The sequence below is a fragment of the Asterias amurensis genome, chromosome 3 (genome assembly GCF_032118995.1).
Source record: "Asterias amurensis chromosome 3, ASM3211899v1".
NCBI lineage: Eukaryota > Metazoa > Echinodermata > Asteroidea > Forcipulatida > Asteriidae > Asterias > Asterias amurensis.
In genome coordinates, this window is record NC_092650.1 from 21,283,653 (window position 1) to 21,306,945 (window position 23,293).

Below are 23,293 nucleotides of genomic sequence, written 5' to 3' on the forward strand. Positions count from 1 at the left end.
TTTTAAGTACATTTTCTCCAATTAATGGTTACTTAGTGATTAAACAAAAGCTTGTTAGAGCCATAAAATTGACAAACTCTTTTGGAATCCGTTCAACAGCGTTTTTGTTTTCACAAATTGTTGCAAAAAAAAATGAGTTCATGATCAGACAATATTAAGTTATTAATTCATCAAAACATAAATTGGTGAAACCTTTTTGATGTTCATTGTGATCTTTTCGTACTATCAAATCTAAACTTTAAATGAAGATATATGTTTTGTATAATAAAGCGTTTACTAAATCGGCTTGATGAAGTTTTCACGATTTGGTTTCGTTGTTGATTACAATACAAATTTGAATAAATGAACCTTCCGAAACACCAAATGAGGTACACAATTGAGTTGTTTCCCGACTGTTAACACTTTCAATCGGAAGATAACACTATTTGAGAAAGTGTCGAGAGAGACTTATATGTTGGATTTAAAATAATTTAGAATCACTGTTTTAATAAAAAAGTAGTGTGTATATTTTGTTTTAATTCTCAAAGACCAATCTCAAAGACCAGTACCAGAGCCGATGTTAAGACCAAAGCATGGTTTTCTCATGGTCAAGTTCGTGAAGATCCGGAGCACACGTCTTTGTCTACTGGTTATCATTCTAAGACTGTTCATCCTCAGTCTCCTGCGAATGATACATGCTTCCAACTTGGAGGAGAGTTGGACAGTCATCCGATCCCAGTCATCAACCCAACGAAACGACACTTCAAGCCCTGTGAAAAGGGCGGCCCAAACTTGACCAACCTCATAAAGATACAACCGGTAAAAGGACTTTCTTCTCCGGAGAATACATTTAAACTTTGCATCCTGAATGTTCGGTCATCACGTAATAAATCGGCTGTCGTGTATGACTATGACTGTGCATGGTCTGTGGCTGTCACATAAACTTGGCTGACTAAGAATGATTCCGCTGTCATCCATGACGTTGTGCCAACGGGCTACAAACTCAACCACTGTCCTAGATTAGGTACTGCACTTTTCTACAAAGACACTTAAGACATTCGTAAGATTAACACTGGTGCTAATGAGTCTGTTGAATTTAGTGTGCACCTTGTCATTCTCAAGTCTATACAGTTTAGACTGATTAACATTTATAACACTTCTTATGCTGTAAATAACCGGATTCCATTCAGAGTATTTCTTATAGACCTCCTTATTCTGTAAATAACTGGGTTCCATTCAGAGTATTTCTTACAGAGTTCAGTGAATTTATTCTTCATTAAAAACAAGATCGCATCTATATCTCCAAATAACCTTAATCATCATTGCAACAATACCCATGGACACAAACGACAGATTGGTGCTACAAATTATAGAACAATCAGTTAAACAAAATAAACTACAACCAATTTGTTTTATAGTTCCGAACAAGATAAATTGTGTAGTTCTGACTGCAATGTACACACGTACCAATCATCGTCAAGTTTTACCCTTTTGTGTGCCACTCTTGGGTTCCTTAGCGGTTTAGATAGCATTCCTGTAGGTCCTTTGATCAGTAAATATTCAACTTTTGTAACGACTTCAAGCTTTGCTGTTTCAAAGCTTTGATAGTTAATTCTTTTCATTGTGAACCAAACACGAACTTTTTATGTGTTTTTTAAGTACATTTTCTCCAATCAATGGTTGCTTAGTGATTAAACAAAAGCTTGTTAGAGCCATATAGATTGACAGCAACTTTTGGATTCCGTTCAACAGAGTTTTTGCATACATAAACTGTTGAAAAAAAAATTGGGTTTATGATCAGACAATATTAAGTAATTAATTCATCAAAACATAAATTGGTGAAACCTTTTTGATGTTCATTGTGATCTTTTCGTACTATCAAATCTAAACTTTAAATGAAGATATATGTTTTGTATAAATAAAGCGTGTACTAAATCGGCTTGATGAAGTTTTCACGATTTGGTTTCGTTGTTAATTACAATACAAATTTTAATAAAAAATGAACCATCCGAAACACTAAATGAGGTACACAATTGACTGTCAACACTTTCAATCGGAAGATAACACTATTTGAGAAAGTGTCGAGAGAGACTTATATGTTGGATTTAAAATAATTTAGAATCACTGTTTTAATGTTAAAGCAGTGTGTATATTTTGTTTTAATTCTCAAAGACCAATCTCAAAGAACAGTACCAGAGCCGGTGTTAAGACCAAAGCATGATTTTCTCATGGTCAAGTTCGTGAAGATCCGGAGCACACGTCTTTGTCTACTGGTTATCATTCTAAGACTGTACATCCTCAGTCTCCTGTGAATGATACTTGTTTCCCACTTGGAGGAGAGTTGGACAGTCATCCGATCCCAGTCATCAACCCAACGAAACGACACTTCAAGCCCTGTGAAAAGGGCGGCCCAAACTTGAACAACCTCATAAAGATACAACTGGTAAAAGGACTTTCTTCTCCGGAGAATACATTTAAACTTTGCATCCTGAATGTTCGGTCATCACGTAATAAATCGGCTGTCGTGTATGACTATGTCTGTGCATGGTCTGTGGCTGTCACAGAAACTTGGCTGACGAAGAATGATTCCGCTGTCATCCATGACGTTGTGCCAACGGGCTACAAACTCAACCACTGTCCTAGATTAGGTACTGCACTTTTCTACAAAGACACTTAAGACATTCGTAAGATTAACACTGGTGCTAATGAGTCTGTTGAATTTAGTAAGCACCTTGTCATTCTCAAGTCTATACAGTTTAGACTGATTAACATTTATGACACTCCTTATGCTGTAAATAACCGGGTTCCATTCAGAGTATTTCTTGCAGAGTTCAGTGAATTTATTCTTCATTAAAAACAAGATCGCATCTATATCTCCAAATAACCTTAATCATCATTGCAACAATACCCATGGACACAAACGACAGATTGGTGCTACAAATTATAGAACAATCAGTTAAACAAAATAAACTACAACCATATTGTTTTCTATTTAAATGTTCAACATATAACCAGGGTTCAATTGCTGTTTTGCAGTATAAAAACAAGTGCATAGTTTCAGTTGCAGAATTACAGAGAAGACACTCAACTTTATCAGTAATTCCCGTATGAACAAGTTTGTCCCGGGCTGGAAGGATCCTGTGAAACAAAGTCTAAAAATCACAGCTTTATCTTAACATCCTAACAATTGTTTTGGTGAATTTTCCCCCAAACACCAGTCCAGTTAAAATCGTCCGAAAGGTTTAAAATCTGAGCCCCCTTTTCTTGGGACTATAAGGCCGGACAAATCCATCATAGTTCGGTGGATCAGCACTATAAACTTTTACTGTATCTTACAGCTTACCATGAATTTCATGTCGGCTGCCTCTGGTTCAACTTTTCCGCGGACAACATTATGGGTCTCCAAGAACAGAAGTTGTTCGTCCTGGGTTAGTTGTGACTTAGCACAGTCCAGTAAAATAAAAACAAGTAAAAGGCCTAATAAGCGTCCACGAAAACATCCGATACTTGCCATCTCTCAACCGCTCTTGAGTATTGCTGTTCCGTCTCTATGGTTGACTGTCACACCAAGAACCGAACCTTTGGACCAGGGCGTTTCGGTATTCTTTTTTTATTGTCTACCAACAATATTATTTGGGGGAAAAAACGCGTGCACATCTGGGTCCAATTTCACAGAGCTGCGTAAGCAGAAAATAATTCCGGCTTAGCAACAATTAGCAGGATACCAGTCACACATTGTGCATGTGGCATGGAATGTTGGCTAATGCCTCATTCTGGTTAACATATATTTGTTTTGTTTAGCTTATTTTGGTGCTTAAAGTGAAGGTACACGTTCAGTAATTGTCAAAGACCAGTGTCCGCAGGTGCTGTATCCCATCATTAGCATAAAAAACAAACCTGTGAAAATTTAGCTCAATATTGGTCATCGGAGTTGCGAGAAAATTATGAAAGAAAAACACACTTAGTGAGCGAATTTGTGTGCTTTCAGATAGTATTTTATTATTTTAGTGAGAAATTACCTCTTTCTCAAAAACTACGTTACTTCAGAGGGAGTTGTTTCCCACAATGTTTTATATTACCAACAGCTCCCCAATGCTCGTTACCAAGTCAGTTTTTAAGTTAATAATTTGTTTTGAATGATAACCAAACGTGTACCTTCCCTTTAAGCTGCTGTATGAAACTTGGCCCTGGCCGAAATTAACTGTGCTCGGCAGACACATGATTTCAACTTGGTTCAATGTTTACCCATTGTCTTTGCCTTTTGTTCTTAAAGGGTCTGGCTACTTTTTGTAGGACACAAAACGAAAACCTCCACAGATTTACATCTAAATTAGCTTGAAAACAAAGATGGTAGAAAGCTTGCCTTTTGCCGAGTCGCTGTCATTTTTGAGAAATGAGTAACAAACAATTCCATGGCAATTTGTAAAGCATGTACAAGGGATTTAGGTGACTCTCCTGTAAGCATCGCTTTGAGATTTTCATTTTTTTTTACCCAAAACTTGACGACTAATAAAGCTGAAACTTCTACATGTAAATTATAATACATATCATTCACAGTGAGTAGGGATTCATGTTATGGCCAAAAACTTGATCTACAAAGGGTATCAAAACCCTTTAACGCAAATACTTTTTGTAGCCACGTCGGTTAAAATGCGGATTTCCGGGTATTAATATTTTGAAGATTGCAATTATACTAAAAGGTAAATAATGTAAGTAGTTTTGATTGCCTTCCTGTGGGTTGATCGAGGGATGTACATTTGTGTTCGTACGTCAGAGGTTTCCGTTTTGATGATTAATATCTTACTTTTTTGCGCATGGATAATTTCATAAATTGGTTTTTACTCAATATTATTATTGCCATATTTAAATTGAATCGACTTCTTTGATTTGAGTCGGGCTTTATTAAGGGATTAATTTCAGTAATTAATTGAAGTCTATTAAAGGGAGGCAAGGATGTTCATCGTATATAATAACGAAAATGATTGCCTTTGTTTTTTGGCATTTTTATGCAGGCAGTCTGTCTGTCTGCCTGACTGTTTCACAGACAATCGGTTCCGATATGCCGCCACTTGAGTACAAAAAATCCCACCCTTATAATGTACGTACACGATACTTATAATTATACATATTGTGTACGTACATGCTTACTCCAGAGTAATATTGCGTACATATGTTAAATATGGTATATGTACATGCCACATTTAGTGTACGTACATAATAACAGTAGTTTTTTTTACATTCCACGACCCGGTAAACTTCACCAGTTAACGTTTCTGTTGATATTGTTGAGTCGATACCAAATGTGCCATCATCGGAACCGAAACTAACTTAGAGAGTTCTTCAATGCTAGGGACACACTTTGAGTCAACAACAAATTTTGATGAAAACAAAATGTGTTCTCTGTTTACCAGTTGTTGTAGAGAAAAGCGAGTTTTAGTCACTCTACTAACCAAGAATCCACTGGTGAGGAGATGTGGGAGGAAAATTCAAGAGAAAATAGCACACTCAGTTGGTCTTTGAAAAGCGCTTGTTTTTACCGTTTGTTATAAATGGCATTTAGGTAGAAAGATGTTGTCAAAGTAAAATACAATGATCCAACCAAACATGCTTTGAAATTGCAAGGTTTTCATTTTACTTCGTCGACTAACACGGTCGGCCATGTATGGGAGTCAAGAATAATTTGAGAGATGCTGTCAAAGTAGAATACAATCATCCAACCAAACATGCTTTGAAATTGCACGGTTTTCATTTTACGTCGCGAACTAACACGGTCGGTCATTTTATGGGAATCAAAATTTGACTCCCATAAGTGGCCGACAGTACGTGTTAGTTCGTAAAATAAAAGAAAAACCACGCAATGTCGGGGTAAATTTGTGTGGATCATTGTATTCTACTTTAAAACATCTTTCTTGCCATTATGCTTTTTATAAACGCTTTTTATAGACCAACTCGTCCGATCCAAGGCAATGTGTCCCTGGGTGTCCCTGGTTCCTTTAATCAGGAGAGTAACCCACGCAGTCAAGTAGTGACTGAAAACCCAATGCAAATCCACATTAAAGACTTAAAGATATAGACTTGATTCAAGTCCCGTTCACGTGTGAGAGGTCCCTAAAAAACATGCCCGCAGTCAAACATTAACAAGTAATTAATCGTGGTCCCGTTCTGGGGATGGCACGGAATTGGGACTTGAGTCAAGTCTAGGCAAGATAACACTACGCCAACCTGGTCAACCAACCTCCTAACCTCTGTGTTTCTGTCATAATTTCCGATTAAAGGCAGTGGACACTATTGGTAATTACTCAAAATAATTATTAGCATAAAACCTTTCTTGGTGACGAGTAAAGGGGAGAGGTTGGTGGTATAAAACAATGTGGGAAACAGCTCCCTCTGAAGTGCCATAGTTTTCGAGAAAGAAGTAATTTTCCACGAATTTGATTTCGAGACCTCAGGTTTAGAACTCGAGGTCTCGAAATCAACCATCTAAACGCACACAACTTCGTGTGACAAGGGTGTTTTCTTCTTTCATTATTATCTCGCAGCTTTGATGACCGATTGAGCTCAAATTTTCACAGGTTAGTTATTTTATGCAGATGTTGAGATACACCTCTTGTGAAGGCTAGTCTATGACAGTTACCAATAGTGTCCACTGCCTTTAAAACTAAAGCACTTGTCAGCAGCACATTGTCAACAATTACATGTTGCTAAAAAGTAGGACTCATAAATCAAACATGGTCCAACATACCTTTCAGAAATTATTGTTTGTTAGTGCGTATTGTTTTATTAAAAGTAGAATATGGTTTCCATTTGTAGAGAATCTTTGCACACCTGTTGTTATATTTTCCATCCTTCATTTTGGAGTTCAAATCTTGGCCCCGGCACGTGTGTCCTTGAGCAAGATTGCTTAACTATAATTACTCCTTGTTTGTCTTTATCCTGATTCCTGACCGATGTTTCCTTGCCGAATAATAATAGTAAAAGAAAAAGTAATCAATTCACTAATTAAGTTTTTTTTAATGATTGAAATTCGGTTTGATCCGTGCTTCCAGTCTTTAGATCAACGAGAGTCTGGTCAAGAGTTTTATCAAAAACGAAAAATTCAATTTCCTTTCAAGGATTTTCCAAATTGAAAAGTAAAGACCAAAGCGAAGTATTTTATATTTTTTTAATAACAAACTAATTAATATCAGTTTTTATTTAATGGTCTAGACAATTAAATTAGTCTACAAACGTTTCCCAGAAACTGATATAAAGTTGCTCTTCGCTCCCGATTCTACTCAATTCTGGTTGACTAGTTTGAAAGGCAACGTTATATTTTACAATCATGGCTAGCATATGCATGTTAGTCCTCATTGTTACACAAATTTATTGTGCTCTATCTTTGAGGCAAAACATCCCCCTAGAGGTGGGTAATGGCGACCTATCCCCAGGAAAGCAGAACCGAGTACCACGAGGCCTGCCTCTAGTTAAAAGGCTAGCCACTCAATCTGCACTGACCGAAGACGAAAAGCTTGCTTTCTTGGCCAAACACAACGAGTTGCGTGGTCAGACAATCCCTTCGGCCGCGAATATGGAACACGTGGTAAGTTTTGTTGTTCTTACTTCTTAGCTTTCTTTTCACTGACTGCCTTTGCCAGGTATATCATACCATATATTTGTTCTTTTCTATATAAATCACATTTTAATTTTAGTTAATTGGGCGTTTGTTGTTGTTTGAAAGATGTTTAGTTCCCATTTGTACTCTCTTTAATGTAAAAGAGTGAAAACTTCACTCTCTTGTCCAAGTGGTGTCAGTTTCGCTGTAGGCAACCTGTGTCCCTCTTTTGGGGTGTGATTGAAACATACTTCACTTATACCACTATTAAGCACTTTTCACATAGTCACCGAGTGTATTTGTGGGCGGAGGAGGGGGGGGTTACCAGTCTAATGTTGTGCATTTCTATCCCCTGGCAGGAATGGGACGACACTCTAGCCACCCATGCTCAGCAATATTCCGATATGTGCATCTGGGCCCACGGTTTTCCCGACGTGAACATCACACCGTTCAACCCCGTGGGGCAGAACCTCTGGAACGCCGGGCCGGTCACCGAGTCTGACCGGCCGAACGCGGCTGACGTCGTACAATCATGGTTCAACGAACGGGACTACTACGACTACTCTAGTGGCACATGCGACGATGGGTATGATTGTGGCCATTACACACAGGTGAATATGACATTGGTGAACATTTTGTAAGTTGCTAAGCACGAAAAAGTATTGCTTAACAGAAAAAAGTTGCCAGCGAACATTACACTAGGTCGACTATACACAGGTTAAAATGGCAAGGATCTAATTTTAAAAAAACTATGCACGGAAAAGTCTTGCTGAATTTGTGTATTTTTTTAACACAAAACATAATGTCCACATATTATTTACGTTAAACTTACTCAGTTTGAAAATAATGATGGTAGAAAGCTTCCCTTAAAGTATTGCTTGCCGGGGTGCTGTAGTGTTGAGAAATTAGCTAGATCAAAAAAAAAAAAAAAAAAAAAAAAGTTGAATTAATAATTTCCGTTTCACTCTCAGTGAGACGACAATTATTTTTACAGTTATGGTATAATATGGAAAAACACCATAATTGGTTAAAACATTGCTAAAACTGAGAGTCATTTCTCAAAAGGTACTGTACCAGCACCTCATCAAGTATAATAGTTTTAGGGAAGATTTCTACTTATTATTTTATTCAAACTGTTAAAGCGTTATGTAAATCTGTGGACACTGTGTATAAAGTACCCATACCCTTTGTCGTTTTCGTGGGGCAAGATTTAAATGAGAAAAGTCAAATTTCATAAAGCAAGAACCCATACCCTTTGTTGTTATCGTGGGGCAAGATTTAAATGAGAAAAGTCCAATTTCATAAAGCCTGTGAGCACAAAAAGCACAACCCCTACCCAATACAAGAAAATAAAATAAGTAAGTAAAGTAACATATACAAATCTACAATCAAATCTGACAAATTAAACAACAATGATTTACCCCCCCCCCCCCCCAGGTCGTATGGCACAGCAGCTCTGCAGTTGGGTGTGGACTAACCTTTTGTCCAACAGCATCTGAAACAGAAGACACTAACATCATGCTAGTAGTATGCCACTATGGTGAAGCGTAAGTACCGCTTCATATAGACCTTTATCATGGTGCAGCCATCTTGAATTTTTCCCCATTGGTAATCAATGCAATTCAACCATTAGACCTTTCTTTTGTTGATTAACAAACCGCCTTGGTTGGCATGGTCGGCCGAATGTTAGTAAAAATTCATGTTTTAACAAAATTCAACACTTTCTGCAAACTTTCAATTAAACAAAATACCTCTTATAATTAGTTGTTTTATTTTAAACAAAATCAACAAAATTTGGTTACATTGTTCCAAAAAATAGCGATCTTTTTTGATTTGCACATGGCTTTCCATAGTGTTTTAATCTGGGTTGGCAAAAACTCGGGCTTTGACGTATCAAAAGAAAGGTCTATACGAGGCTGGAAGAACAAAATAGTCTGGTTCCTATGTGCATAACGATCATGAGCATTATTAGCATGCAAGGAACATGACCAAGAGGGAGGCAGCATTATAAAGGTGTACATGGGCCTTTCTCAAACCACGGCTTGGGCTCCGGCTCAGGGTCCGCGTGCTGATATCCGTGCAATACGCGCTGCTCCATAATGCAGGTTACAATGCAAGCTGCGTACACAGCACGCGGAGCCTAAGCCTGAGCCGGAGCCCAAGCCGTGGTTTGAGAAAGGCCCCAGACCTCGACCGTGCTAAAAACTAGCCTTTTGTCAAGACCTTCATGGCTTGGAGAGACACTTGCATCATAAACAAATTTTATTCTAAACGTAACCAAAGGTGAGGTGATTTTTAGTATTTTTGAATGTTATGCATAATTTTGTTTTAACAGAAAACATTGTTTTGTTGTTATTTCAGTGGGAACTATGCTGGGGAAAAGCCGTACACGAGTGGGACACCCTGTACGAAATGTGCTTCAGGAATCGGGCAATGCTACGAGAATAATTGCCGTAAGTACATTTTTATAAATCTGTTCGTCCTCTTTGAGTTATATTTTCTTTGTTTGCTGCTCAAATATTTTGTATTTTACAGGCATTTCACAAGAAGCCCTCTTACTATTCTACTCGGATGGGATTCGAACCCACGACCTTCGCAATTGGAATTACAAGGGTATATAGAGTATAATTCACCCCGATGGCCGGTTTCATGTGACAGTCTGTCCCCGGAGATCCTGCCCCCCCCCCCCCTGTAATTGGGAATTTAACATTGGCTGGAGGAGGAAACTTCAAAAGAGGGCGCAATTAGAGTTCACCAAAATGGGGGCGGGGGAGGGCTTAATCTCCAGGAGTCAGAGTCTTCTGAATGGCGTCAACAAGAAACTTACGTTAAAATATAAAGGATTCAAATTTTCAAGCTGTTTTTATGCGGTATTTCTGAATGCCGTTGATAACTTCCGTTTTACAGTGCCAGCACACATCAGTTTATAATGGGTGAAAAACCAAAATAAATAATTTCATAATGATTTTCTTTTTGTTGATAGGGCTTTGCTCAGATCCCAACGATGCATCATGTGGTAAGACATTAATGTATTATGCTTAGAATTCAAAGTTGTTCTAGTTGATAAATTATGAATCAGTACCAGTGAAATACTCCATCGACGCTAGGTGGCAGCAGACTCGGCAAATTGTTATCGTTACAGGTGCATGCTCAGAGTTACATTAACATTTAAAATGTACCCGATAGTTCTGCTGGAATAGAGTGCTCCATTGTTATTGGGGTTTTTTAGTGAAAAGGAACAATAGCAACAGTAAAAGAAGGCAAGAGGATAATTTATTCTTCATTGTTTTTCAAAATCCAAATCAGTACAAGTAATTCTTCAGTTGCGGATCCATGATTTCTAGAAACGGGTTTGTGCGCAAACTTTGGGAGCTAACAATTTTTACAGTTTGTCAGCAACTATGGATTTGTTTTAACATAAGTTGCTCATGACGTGGCTTCTGGGGCCCGCTTCAGGGCCACGGATTTTTATAATCTTTAGATGCTCTCTGCTGCAATCTATAGGCATTATATATTAGCATTACACAAATTAATGTTTACAGTTTACATGCATAAAACAGTTAGTTATTTGATTTACTGATGAAGACGGTGAAAATAAGGTGGCAGGAGGTCGTATGCTGCGTGACATACACAAACTTGGTTTGTGGTAACACCATGTATGTGTCTACTTGCCAGGTAGAGTTTGTTCTGTGCAGAACTGTCTTGCTAAATTATATTCCCACAACAAACTTTCTGATTTTCAAAAGATTTCACAGTTCTCAAAAGAACTGTCCTGCTTGTTTAACTACAATACCAGGACTAATTTGAAATTATGGACAGTTTGCGCTCAGGTTTGTGAGAACTGTGGTACACTGGACGTCAATAAATGCAAATGTGATTGCTTTTGGGGGTACAACCTGGCTGATTGCAGTGGTAAGTAATAATGACTTGCAGTCTGTCACGCGAGCGGACCAGCTCCAGCAGCCGATTTCACGAAACGCTGTGGGATTAATCTTATCTCGAGTTAGGACGAGTAACCCGAATGTTGTGTTCTTTCTTACAATGATTTAAAGAACATTACATAATGGTAAAGAAAAACAAACACATCAAAGATGCATAACCCAATGCTGATGATAGTATAGAAAACATACCTTGAAATATTTATGTCTATAATGTCATGTTTTTATGAGTCTAGAAATTAAGTTCCCGTTTTGAGCTTTTCACTCAATAAGCGTTTTATTCATTTAGTTTTAATCGATGTCATGATTGTGTTATCAGTTATCACACATTTCTCGTGGTCCAGATGACGATCGATCTTCTACAGGTTTGACAGTGTTTGTAAAGCGCACACTGTCAGTAAGTGTTTTGTTAGCAAAAACCAAGTATGTAATGGCATTGGACACTATTGGTAATTACTCAAAAAAATTATTGGCATATAAAACCTTTCTTGGTGACGAGTAATGTGGAGAGGTTGATAATATAACACATTGTGAGAAACGGTTCCCTCTGAAGTAACGTAGCTTTGAGAAATAAGCAGTTTTCCACGGATTTGATTTCGAGACCTGAGAAGACTGGTCTTTGACAATCTAAACGTGTCCAGTGTCTTTAAATCTATTAACTGTATGCCTTTGTTTGTCTGTCCATTGATGACAGCTAGATGCATTGACAACGCTCTGTGTGGAACTGCACTGACCTACTCCCGATGTAGTACAGACGCTTCCGTCAGACAAAACTGTCCGGCCATGTGTGGAGATTGCTTTGGTAAGCTATTTACATGCCTTACTTATCCATTCATTTATTTATTAATTAATTTATTCTATTTCGTCTCATAAAACCAGTGTTATAGCCCCATCAGTTGGCAATGAACCGTTCTCTATGTGGCCCTGATTACCTATACAATAGTTAGTATTATACAAAAGTCATGGCCTGTGTGGTTAAAGCCATTATACACTTTCGGAACAGAACAACAATAAAAGTTCACAGATTTACAAATAACTTACTGGGTTTACAGAAGGTAATTGTAAAAGACTTCTCTTGAGATCTTATTCCATGAAATGCTTTACTTTTTGAGAAAACATGAAAACAACTATCAATTCTCGACAACGAGAATTACGGATTATAGTAAACACATGTCATGACACGGCGAAACGTGCGGAAACAAGAGTGGGTTTTCCCGTTATTATCTCCCGACTCCGATGACCAATTGAGCCTAAATTTTCACAGGTTTGTTATTTTATATATAAGTTGTGATACACGAAGTGTGTGCCTTTGGACAATATTGTTTACCGAAGGTGTCCAATTGCCTTAAGAGCGCCAGGTTCAACCGATCATCAGAGTGTGGGTTCGAATCCAAGTCTTGACACATGCGTCCCTAGAAAAGACATTCAGCCTTGATGCTTCGTCATTTGGATGGGACGTGAAGCCGTTGATCCCGTGTATTGTGTTATGAACGTTAAACAAAAACAGTGCACGTATCGAAGAGAGAAGGGGTTCGCCCCAGTGTTCCTTGATTGATTGGCAGCATTGATTGAGCCACATCACTTTGTAAATTATTCCATGGTACTATGTCTGATAATTCAAACATACCCACAAACTTTGGATGACAATACTGTATGCTAAAAGTGCCTTGAGCATCACTGGGCGACAGATATACGCGCTATAAGCCAAAACAAATATTGTTATTAAAGGGAAGTTAGTTACTCGAAACAAATATTAAATTAAAAACCGACTTGGTAACGAGCATTGGAGAGATGTTGATAGTATAAAACATTGTGAGAAACTGCTCCCTCTGAAGAAGGGGATAATTTCTCACTAAAATAAAATAAAGACTTCTAGCTAGAACTCTTTAATTCCTATCTGAAAGCACACAAATTCGTCCAACAAGGGTGTGTTCTCTTTCATCATTTTCTCCCAACTCTGATGACCAATTGAGCTCAAATGTTTTCAGGTTTGTTATTATGCATATGTTGAGATACACCAAGTGAGACCACTGGTCTTTGACAATTACCAATAGTGTACCTTCCCTTTAATAGAGCAGCTAAAACTTACCTATATAATTCTGCATAATAGTTTTTAACACTTGGATCGAGGCTAATCCATGTTAGAAGCCCCAAAGAAAAGACGGAACGTTTCCCATAATAGCAAATCCATAACAACAAAACAACCACCGACAGCAACCAAAGTAGGTATGCGATAATATGTTTGAGTAGTTTGATTGTTAAGATGATTATGTCATTTGTTTGTTTTTATTAACAGAGTATCTACCACAGTTTTTCGCATGTGATGCTGGTGAGTAGGGTTTTAATAATGATAACTTATGTAGCTTTCTCTTAGTTGTTGCTTTATTGTGATTTTTGTTTTCTCTTGTGCGTTGGGAAAAGTTTTGTGTTTACACGAAAATATAGTAAAAAAATTAATAACAATTACCAAGGCAAAATTGCAACGTTAAAGGCACTGGACACGTTTCGGTAATTGTCAAGACCAAAATCTCTCACTTAGTGTATCCGAACATAATTACTAATTTACTAATTACTAAATTTGAAATGTTCTGCTCAATCGGTCATCGAATTTGCAAGAGAATATTGAAAGAAAAAAATCCGGTCTTGTTCGAAAAATGTGTGTGCTTTCAGATGCTAATAAAAGGCTTTAGCTTAAGTTTTTTATTATCAAAGTGAGAGATTACCATCTTTCTCAAAAAAAAAAACATTCAGAGAGAGCTGTTTCACACAATCAGCATGTTATACTATCTATATTATATATCAATAGCTCTTCGTGGCTCTTATACCAAGTAAATTTGTAGGGCAACATTTATTTTGAGTAATAACCAATAAGTGTCCAGTGTTCGAAACGTCGAGACCAAACCGAACCTTTTCCATAGCCAACACTCACTTTAAGAGATTTACAAATGGTTGTACCCGAAAGTTTACTACTTATGTATAGTTCTTTCTTATTTCTCCACACTATGCAAAGCTTCAAACAATGCTTAGTGTCAAGTGCCTTTATAATTATACAAAACTTATAAGTTTGATTTTGTTTCTTCCCCTTTAGATACTGCTGACTAATGTTGAAATCTAGACAGCGTCAACCAACGAGATTCCCATCTTGAATGGCAGTGTAGACTGTTGGTTATTGCAAAAACCATCCTGTACTTGATGTATCACAACATAGACAAGAATCGTGTGCTTCGAGGTTGCTGGGAATCATTTTTCGGGTGAAAAATACCTCTCTCTCTAAAACTGCATTACTTATAAAGGAGGTCGTCTCTAAAGCAATTTTTATAGTAACAACAGCCCTTCGGTGCTCCTCACGAAGTAAAGTTATATTTATTACTGTTTTGGAGTAGTTAACGTACACCCTCCCTTTAAAGTCAGTGGACACTAGTTGTTATTACTCAAAATAGTAAGTTGCATAAAACCTCACGGAGAGGTTGATTGCATAAAACCTCACTTGGTATAGCGAGTAATGTGGAGAGGTTGATTGCATAAAACCTCACTTGGTATAGCAAGTAATGTGGAGAGGTTGATTGCATAAAACCTCACTTGGTATAGCGAGTAATGTGGAGAGGTTGATTGCATAAAACCTCACTTGGTATAGCGAGTAATGTGGAAGGGTTGATTGTATACAACAAAATGTGAGAAACGTCTCCCTCTGAAGTGACGTAGTTTTCGAGAAAGAGGTAATTTGTCACGAATTTCAGTTTGAGACCTCAGAACTAGATTTTGAGTTGTGAAAGCACACAACTTAGTGTGACAATTGTGTTTTTCTTTTCTTTTCTTTCATTACTATCTCGCCACTTCGACGACCAGTTGAGCTCAAATGTTCACAGGTTTGTTATTTTATATGCACACTGTTAAGATACACTAAGTGAGAGGACTGGTTTTTGACAATTACCAGTCGGGTCTTTCACTCACTTATATACTTCAATATATTTGGTATTATTTCTAGAGCAGTTCTTGTATGATATCATTTTTTCACATTTAGTAGAACTATTAGAAACTTTATGCGGTGACATGTACATAAATCTAAATTATTTCAGGAGATGTGGCATGGCTTATAAGCACTGGACACTATTGGTAATTACTCAAAATATTGTGTTAGCATAAAAACTTACTTGGTAACGAGCAATGGAGAAACAGCTTATACCCCTAAAGTAAAGTAATTTTTGAGAGAGAGCTAATTTCTCTAAGACAGTTCTCTGAGAACAAACTGTACCCAAGTAGACACACACATGGTGTTATACCGCAAACCAAGTATAAAGCTAATTTCTCACTCAAATAACATAATACTTCAGCTGAAACCTTTAAGCTAATGTGCAACATGTGTGCTTTTCTTTCATTATTCTCTCGCAACTTCGATGACCAATTGATCCCAAGTTGCCATGTTAATTGTTTTATGCATATTGTACTGGGATACCCCAAGTCACTGGTCTTTGACAATTACCAAAGGTGGCCAGTGCCTCAAAGCATTATGCAATCCTTATAACAACATTAACTCTGAGTTACTAAAACCATACAATAAGGCTAGAAAAAAAAAGACAAGATTACTAGAGTGGGACTTTAACATGTGACCTTCGGATTAACGTGACTGTGTCATGGGCCCTTTTTGAATCAACGGCTTTGGCTTTTGGATTCGGCTTCGGGCTCCTTTCTTAAATCTGAAGCCCTGAGCGCGTATCTAAAGCACGGGGAATATTGTCAAAACAACCGCGGGCCCAAGCTAGCCTCAGCCGAAGCCGTGGAGGCCAAGCCAAGGATTCGAAAAAGGGCCATTAGGGCAATCTGTCCTGCTGAGGATCTGATCCACAATAATGGGAAATCACCATCGGCAGCAGCCAATGGTTGGTTCAACAGAGGGCGCTATTAAAGGCTGGTACAGAGTTCGCCGTAAGGCGGGAATTAGAGGGAGGAGGGGGGACACACCAGAATCTCTGAGGGTCACAGATGTTCCCTGTATATAAATTCCTTCTGATAATAATAATAATAATAATAATAATAATAATAATAATAATAATAATAAGACTTGTAATGCGCACATATCCACCCTGCTGGGTGTTCAAGGCGCAGTAAAACCAAAAACAAAACAAAAACAAAACACAACACAAAGAAAAACAGACACAACAAAATTAGTCATTGAAAACCTGTGACATAAGATAAGTTTTGAGAAGAGACTTGAATTTTGCAGTACAAACACAAGATCGAAGATTAAGTGGTAGAGAGTTCCATATGCGTGGCGCGGCTACAGAAAAAGACCTGTCACCCCATGAGTGTCGAGACTTGGGTTCAATGAGGAGAAGCATAGAACTTGATCGAAGATTCCTTGATGGAGTGTAAACGTGAAGCAGTTCAGAAATATAGTGGGGAGCCTTGCCATTAAGAGCTTTGTGGACAATGAGCATCAGCTTGAAGATGATTCGTTGAGAGATAGGCAGCCAGTGTAGTTGTTTCAGAATGGGGGTGATAGAACAGGATTTTCTAGACAGTGTCACAATGCGGGCAGCAGTATTTTGGAGCCGTTGAAGTCGGGAAATCTGGTTGTTAGGAAGACTGTAGAGAAGAGCATTGCCGTTGTCAAGACGAGAAGTAACAAATGCGTGAATGACCTTTTCAGTGGCACTTTTGTCCAAGTACTTGCGAATCTTACCTATATTCCTGATGTGATATGATGATAAACGAACAATGTTGTTGATGTGTGGCTGAAGTGTCATCGATGAATCAAAAATAACCCCTAAGTTCCGAGCTTTCAGCGAGGGAGCTATCCGAGCATCACCGATGGAGATGTATGGCACTGAAACCTTAGTTAACTGTTGACGTGACCCAAATAGAAGGAACTCTGTCTTATCATCATTTAACTTCAGGAAGTTTTGTTAACGCCCTCTATTGAATCACCCTCTTTTAGTCCATGCTAGTTTGCCGTATTTTGCTAGGGGTTTCTTTCAATTTTGAATGTTCAGTTTGGTAAAAATTGCTGTATTGTGACAACCTTTTCATACTTCTAATATAATGTAACTACAATGTATTCAGTTGTAGAATAAAAGGCTGCTCAAGCCACTCAGTACAAACGAATGGTCTATACGTGTCGTTAGGCAGTATTAGCAATACTAAAATTAATAATAATTAGTTCATCCATAGCGCGTTTCACATTCTAATAATTTATTTTGTAAATTTGTTCAATTTAAACTGCTTTCACGATAACACCTCTTGCCAAAACTTCACATTATAAACCTAACCTGTAATTTCGTTTATAGTTACGTGTTTAATTTGATTTGCTTAAATTTAGTTTCAATATAAAATATCCTATTAATTTCAATTTCAAGGTCAAGTGGCGCCGTAGTCACATGAAGCGCGAATCGGCTGAAAGCCACGCGACCGGTTGTGTTTCTTTGATGAAATTGCTGGACTTAACTTTGGATTGATTTGTAAAAAATCCACAACTTGGAAAAAAAAATGCTGGACTAAACCTTTTTCAATTTTTTTTCCCCGAAATCGGATAAAAATGCTGGACTTGTCGAACAATTTTCTTATTGAAATTGATAAAACAACAACAATACCCATAAAAAAACTACCACAATTTCTCTGCCTCGTTGTTTTGACTGGGTGTTTGTGGAAACATTATGAACGTTTTCATCTACCAAATATCTGATAAAAGTTACTGCCAGAAATGTTTCTGAGACTGTATACTCCGGATTATCCTTCCTGCGTGAGAGTAACCGCTCAAAGTTTTCGGCGATATTATTTCAAAAAATAGTTACCTCCTTTTGAAATGAATTTTCACAGGTAAACGTTTTATTGTTTTTGATAATAATGGTATAGAAAAGTTTGCAGTTATACCATGCAATGATTATCTCTCAATGAGTTAGGGTGGTTCTGATTACCCTTGGTTTCAACTAGATGTTTCGATCAGTATGCTCTGATCGTCTTCTGTTTTATTATCCTTTAAAGACTGGACTTTTTTGGTAATTGTCAAAGACCAGTCTTCACAGTTGGTGTATCTTAACATATACATAAAACAAAACAAACCTGTGAAAATTTGAGCTCGATTGGTTGTCAGAGTTGCGAGGTAATAAAGAAAAAAAGACACCGTTGTCACACGAAGTTGAGTGCTTTCAGATGCTTGATTTCGAGACCTCAAAACTTGAGGTCTCAAAATCAAATTCGTGGAAAATTACTTCTTCCTCGAAATTTACGTCACTTCAACGGGAGCCGTTTCTCACAATGTTTTATACTATCAACCTCTTCCCATTACTCGTTATCAAGTGAGGTTTTATGCTGATAATTATTTTGAGTAATTACCAATAGTGTCCACTGCCTTTAATCTACAAGAACGGAACGTATACAACACTACAAATTTCCTTTATATTCCTTTACCATTATCATGATCATAATGGGGGTTTTTTCTTGCCAATTACCGTAGCATGTACCGCTCCATTAAAGGCAGTGGACACTATTTGTAATTGTCAAAGACTAGCCTTCACAGTTGGTGTATCTCAACATATGCATAAAATAACAAACCTGTGAAAATTTGAACTCAATCGGTCATCAAAGTTGCGAGATAATAATGAAAGAAGAAAACACCCTTGTCACACGAAGTTGAGTGCTTTCAGATGCTTGATTTCGAGACCTCAAATTCTAAACTTGAGGTCTCAAAATCAAATTCGTGGAAAATTACTTCTTCCTCGAAAGTTACGTCACTTCAACGGGAGCCGTTTCTCACAATGTTTAATACTATCAACCTCTCCCCATTACTCGTTATCAAGTGAGGTTTTATGCTGATAATTATTTTGAGTAATTACCAATAGTGTCCACTGCCTTTAATTTACATTTTACATATTGTTCATAGCATTAAAAGAACGGAACGTATACACGATAGGCTACAAATTTCCTTTATATTCCTTAACCATTATCATGATCATAATGGGGGGTTTTCCATGCCAATTACCGTAGCATGTACCGCTCCATTAATTGAAAATATCGATCAATATTCAATGGAATATATAACCTCTCCATTTTTACAAAGAACAAGTATTTTGATGCAGATAATAAGTCATACGGCCTTTCACCCAGGGACGAGTGTTTTGTGTTGCTGTTCCGGCCAGTATAATCATACCTGGGTAAAGCTATAACACAAAAAGATATTGAGTGGTAAACCTATCTGTTGTATTCGTTAATCCGGGGGAAAAACGTCCTTTGACAGCTCTAGACAGTTGCCTTATAAATAATTAATCTAGTCACAAGGTTACAGTCAATGTATAGAAGGTGAAAATCACAGGTCCGGAACTCACTGTGTTAAGGTAAAAAATAACTTTGTTGAATGGCTGGGCAGTTTACCGTTAGACCTACAGGAATGCTGTTTTATAAAGTGGGGAAAAAAGTATGTTGATGAAAACAAATTTCTCCTGACGATGACTAGAGCAAGCTAGTCGAAACGTAGAGACTCCGCGATAGTGAAGTTAATAACGCTTCTTTATAAGAATTGCTACAGAGTCCCCACCTTCTGCCCAGGTTTTAGTTAAACGAACACGTTGCCTTGGATCGGTCGAAATTGCGTGGTTTTCCTTTTACCTCGTCGACTATTAACACGGTCGACCATTTATGGGAGGCAAATTTGTTCGCAAAGTAAAGGGAAAACCACGCAATATCGAGGCAAATTTGTTGGGATCATTGTATTCTACTTTTAAATCATCTTTCTAAGTACATGCATTTCATAACAAACGGTTACAAACGCTTTCCAAAGACCAACTCGACCGATCCAAGGCAGTGTTCCTTTAAAGGCAAGGGAGTTTTTTTTAGAATTGAGAAGTCTCCCGAAATCCGAAAATCTACTCCGCGGTAGTAAAATGTACAGGAAAGACAGTTAATCAATAGTTTATTTCAATGCAAATCAACCAGAACTTGACACCATTCAAATTTACAAAGTTTTAACAACACACCAAGAAAAAAAAAAAAAAAAAGCTCTACTTGGCAAGTACCTAGACAAACGGTGTTACCGCAAACCAAATATATATTGATACCTCACCATGCAGTGCCTCAAATCCCCTAAACATGAACAGTGACATTGGTAATGTTATGGACCATCGCCCTAACCAATAGTCGTCTTCAGCAATACAATGTAATAGTATTACATGAGTACGATATATTATCTCATACTAAACGATAAATTTCATTCCAGAAACAAGTTTTATTAACGTAAACTATTTTAACGACGTTTCAAAAAATGGTTCAGACAAACTTTAATAGCCATGTGACCTTGAAACGTGTAAGCCCAAATCCATCGTGGTTGATTTCAGCAATTGTATGGGCACCATGAAAGCGATCACTGGTGCCCGATACTATACATGAAATAATTAAATCGAAAATTAGACGCAACTTTTTTCAGGACCTCGTGAGGCGTTAAATGGTCTAGGCCCTATGTACTTTTTGTAGGACATAAAACACAATTTTAAACTAAACTTACACAGTTTGAAGGTAATGATAGAAGAAAGCTCCCCTGAAAATATTACTTGCTGAAGTGCTGTAGTTTTCATGAACAAAATTTTCGTCTCAGTGACCATGAGACGAAAATTATTTTAGCATGTACAAACTTATTTTCATGATATTGTTTTACTCATTTCTCAAAAATTACAGCATCTCAGTAACTAATGTTTTGAGGTACGCTTTCTACTATTATTATCTTCAAACGGTATAAGTTTAATGTAAATCTGTGGTCATTGTGTTTTGTGTTGCAAAAAGTACCCAAATCCTTTAATAATTAAAACTATTATCAAGTAGCCGTTACAAGTAAGCTTTATAAGATGTTAACAGTATATTTTAAAAGTGACCCCGTTGTTTTATTAAACACCCGTAAACATGATGCAACAATGCAAAAAAAGGTCAAGGTTGCACTGGACACCTTTGGTAGTTTTAAAAGACCAGTGTCTTCTCACTTGGTGTATCCAAACATATGCATACAGTAACAACCTGCGAAAATTTGAAGTCAATTGGTCATCGAAGTTGCAGAGAATAAAGAAGAAAAAAATACCCTTGACACACAAAATTTCAGATGTCTGGCCTAGTAGTTATTAATTATTTGAGTGGAAAATTACTTCATTTTCTCTAAACTACGTTACTTCAGAGGGAGCCGTTTCTCAAAATATTTCATAATATCAACAGCTCTGCATTTTGTTCGCTACCACGTCAGTTAATATGTTAAAAGTTGTTTGTAGGTGTTCAGTGCCTTTAACTTACAGGGCTAATGTTGATGCTTAGCTACTTTATCATGTGTCATTAATAAGCAGCCTCATATGAAGTTGGGCCCTAGACCGGAACCATGTTTACGTCTTCCCAAAATGACATCAATACTTTTAAACGACTCGAATTCTTTAGAAGTGGCTTGAATTGGAATTCAATCAAAACACCGAATAAAATGTCTTCATACAATTCAATGCATGCTCTGGTGTGTGTAAACCTGTCAATGCAACTGTTACCAGGTAGGCCTTAAATAATAATAAACAAAATTCACGTTTTATAAAAATAGAGTCCGTTGTGCGCTAGCCATCATTCATTGTGTGTACCAGAAAGTGAATAAGTTACCACCTACGATGCGCTACGCTGCCCTAGGCTTAGTGCAGTCTGCCGCCTAAACCTAATTCTATCATTTTGACTTCCATTATTAATTTTGATGAAATACTTTACCAGTTGGACTACTTTTAAAAGGTATCAAAATATCATCGCGTAAGAGAACTATACCATTGGAACCAATCTTGTTTGAGGGCACTTCGCTATAGGCTTACCAACATTTCAAAAACTTAATTGGTTCAAATTTTCTTAGGGGACGTTGTGCACATTACGTATCCTATACTTCGATTAAAAAAATCGCAATTAGGACTTAGTTTTAAGACAACATGTACACGTGTGTTGTCTATCAGACTTTCGCTTCACTCGTAAACTGTCTAGAGCGCGCTCGTTGCTAAGCAACGACAGATGCGTAGTGTGGTACCTCGAAGTCGTCAAGGTACCTTCCCTGTATACGTTGCCCTTCTATGGCACTGGGACTATAGCGACAGAATCTTACATGTAATGAGTCTTTACCAGACTATGTATGTAGAACACAAAAGCAAATGAAGTTTTAAATGAACTGGGTAAATTCTGACTTAAGGGGGGGTGTTACTAAAAAGAAGGGGAAGGGTTTGTGACAACGAAAGAGAATAAACACATGTCTTGTTTGGTATGACAGTCTGTCATAGTTGTTATTTTCTTTAAGTCACTATCTTTGAAAGACGTGAAAGAATGACACAACTCTCTTCCATAAGCCATTTTGAGATGGTGGACACACTCATGACATTGGGTAAATTTCTGTGTGTAAACACCGAGGCAAAAAAGTGCACCCCTATAGTGTCCGCCATATCTCAAAAAGACTAATTGATGTTTTGGTGGTGAGGGGGGGGGGGGGGTCAGTCTGTCTTCATTGTTATTAGCTCAGTCACATTATCGGAAGAGACGTTCTTCCTTATGGCATACCCCCCCCCCCCCCCCCCACCTCAGCTTTTGGTGACATTTCGACCTTGCCCCCATAAAAAATGCACGCTCTACAGTACAGTTGTGTGTGAAAGCCAATAAAGGACTGCTCCTGGCAATACTTCTAGGTATACAATGGCCACATCTATAAAGGTAGAATTTTGCAATAATTGTTTATTTCATCTGTTGGTGACTACGTCGAGAACCAGATCGGCATTGATCCGTAACAGTCGCGTTACGACCCCCACATCGCGCG

At 37.7% G+C, this 23,293-nt stretch overlaps 2 protein-coding genes across 3 annotated transcripts in view; one reads left to right on the top strand and one right to left on the bottom strand.

The window, feature by feature from the left end:
• Positions 1–3,542, bottom strand: part of LOC139935265 (uncharacterized) — a 32,165-nt gene extending 28,623 nt beyond the window's left edge. For both annotated transcript variants that reach the window (XM_071929775.1, XM_071929776.1), the window contains exon 1: positions 3,323–3,542. In XM_071929775.1, the coding sequence (XP_071785876.1) occupies positions 3,323–3,493 (171 nt within the window). In that variant the 5' untranslated portion in view covers positions 3,494–3,542. The remainder of the gene's footprint in view (positions 1–3,322) is intronic.
• A 3,945-nt stretch (positions 3,543–7,487) lies between these two features.
• On the top strand, positions 7,488–16,506 carry LOC139935007 (peptidase inhibitor 16-like). The gene is made up of 9 exons (XM_071929449.1): positions 7,488–7,558; positions 7,930–8,181; positions 9,008–9,117; positions 9,932–10,023; positions 10,554–10,586; positions 11,390–11,482; positions 12,203–12,310; positions 13,805–13,837; positions 14,597–16,506. Exons 1-9 carry the CDS (start codon positions 7,547–7,549, stop codon positions 14,608–14,610), a joined length of 747 nt encoding a protein of 248 aa, XP_071785550.1. The 5' UTR covers positions 7,488–7,546; the 3' UTR covers positions 14,611–16,506.
• Positions 16,507–23,293: the final 6,787 nt, after the last annotated feature.

Bases quoted from the DNA above. Each gene is read 5' to 3' on its own strand.
- LOC139935007 (XM_071929449.1), top strand. The intron at 9,118-9,931 runs GTAAGTACCGCT...TTGTTATTTCAG, and splicing joins GTATGCCACTATGGTGAAGC to TGGGAACTATGCTGGGGAAA. The intron at 10,587-11,389 runs GTAAGACATTAA...AATTATGGACAG, and splicing joins TCCCAACGATGCATCATGTG to TTTGCGCTCAGGTTTGTGAG.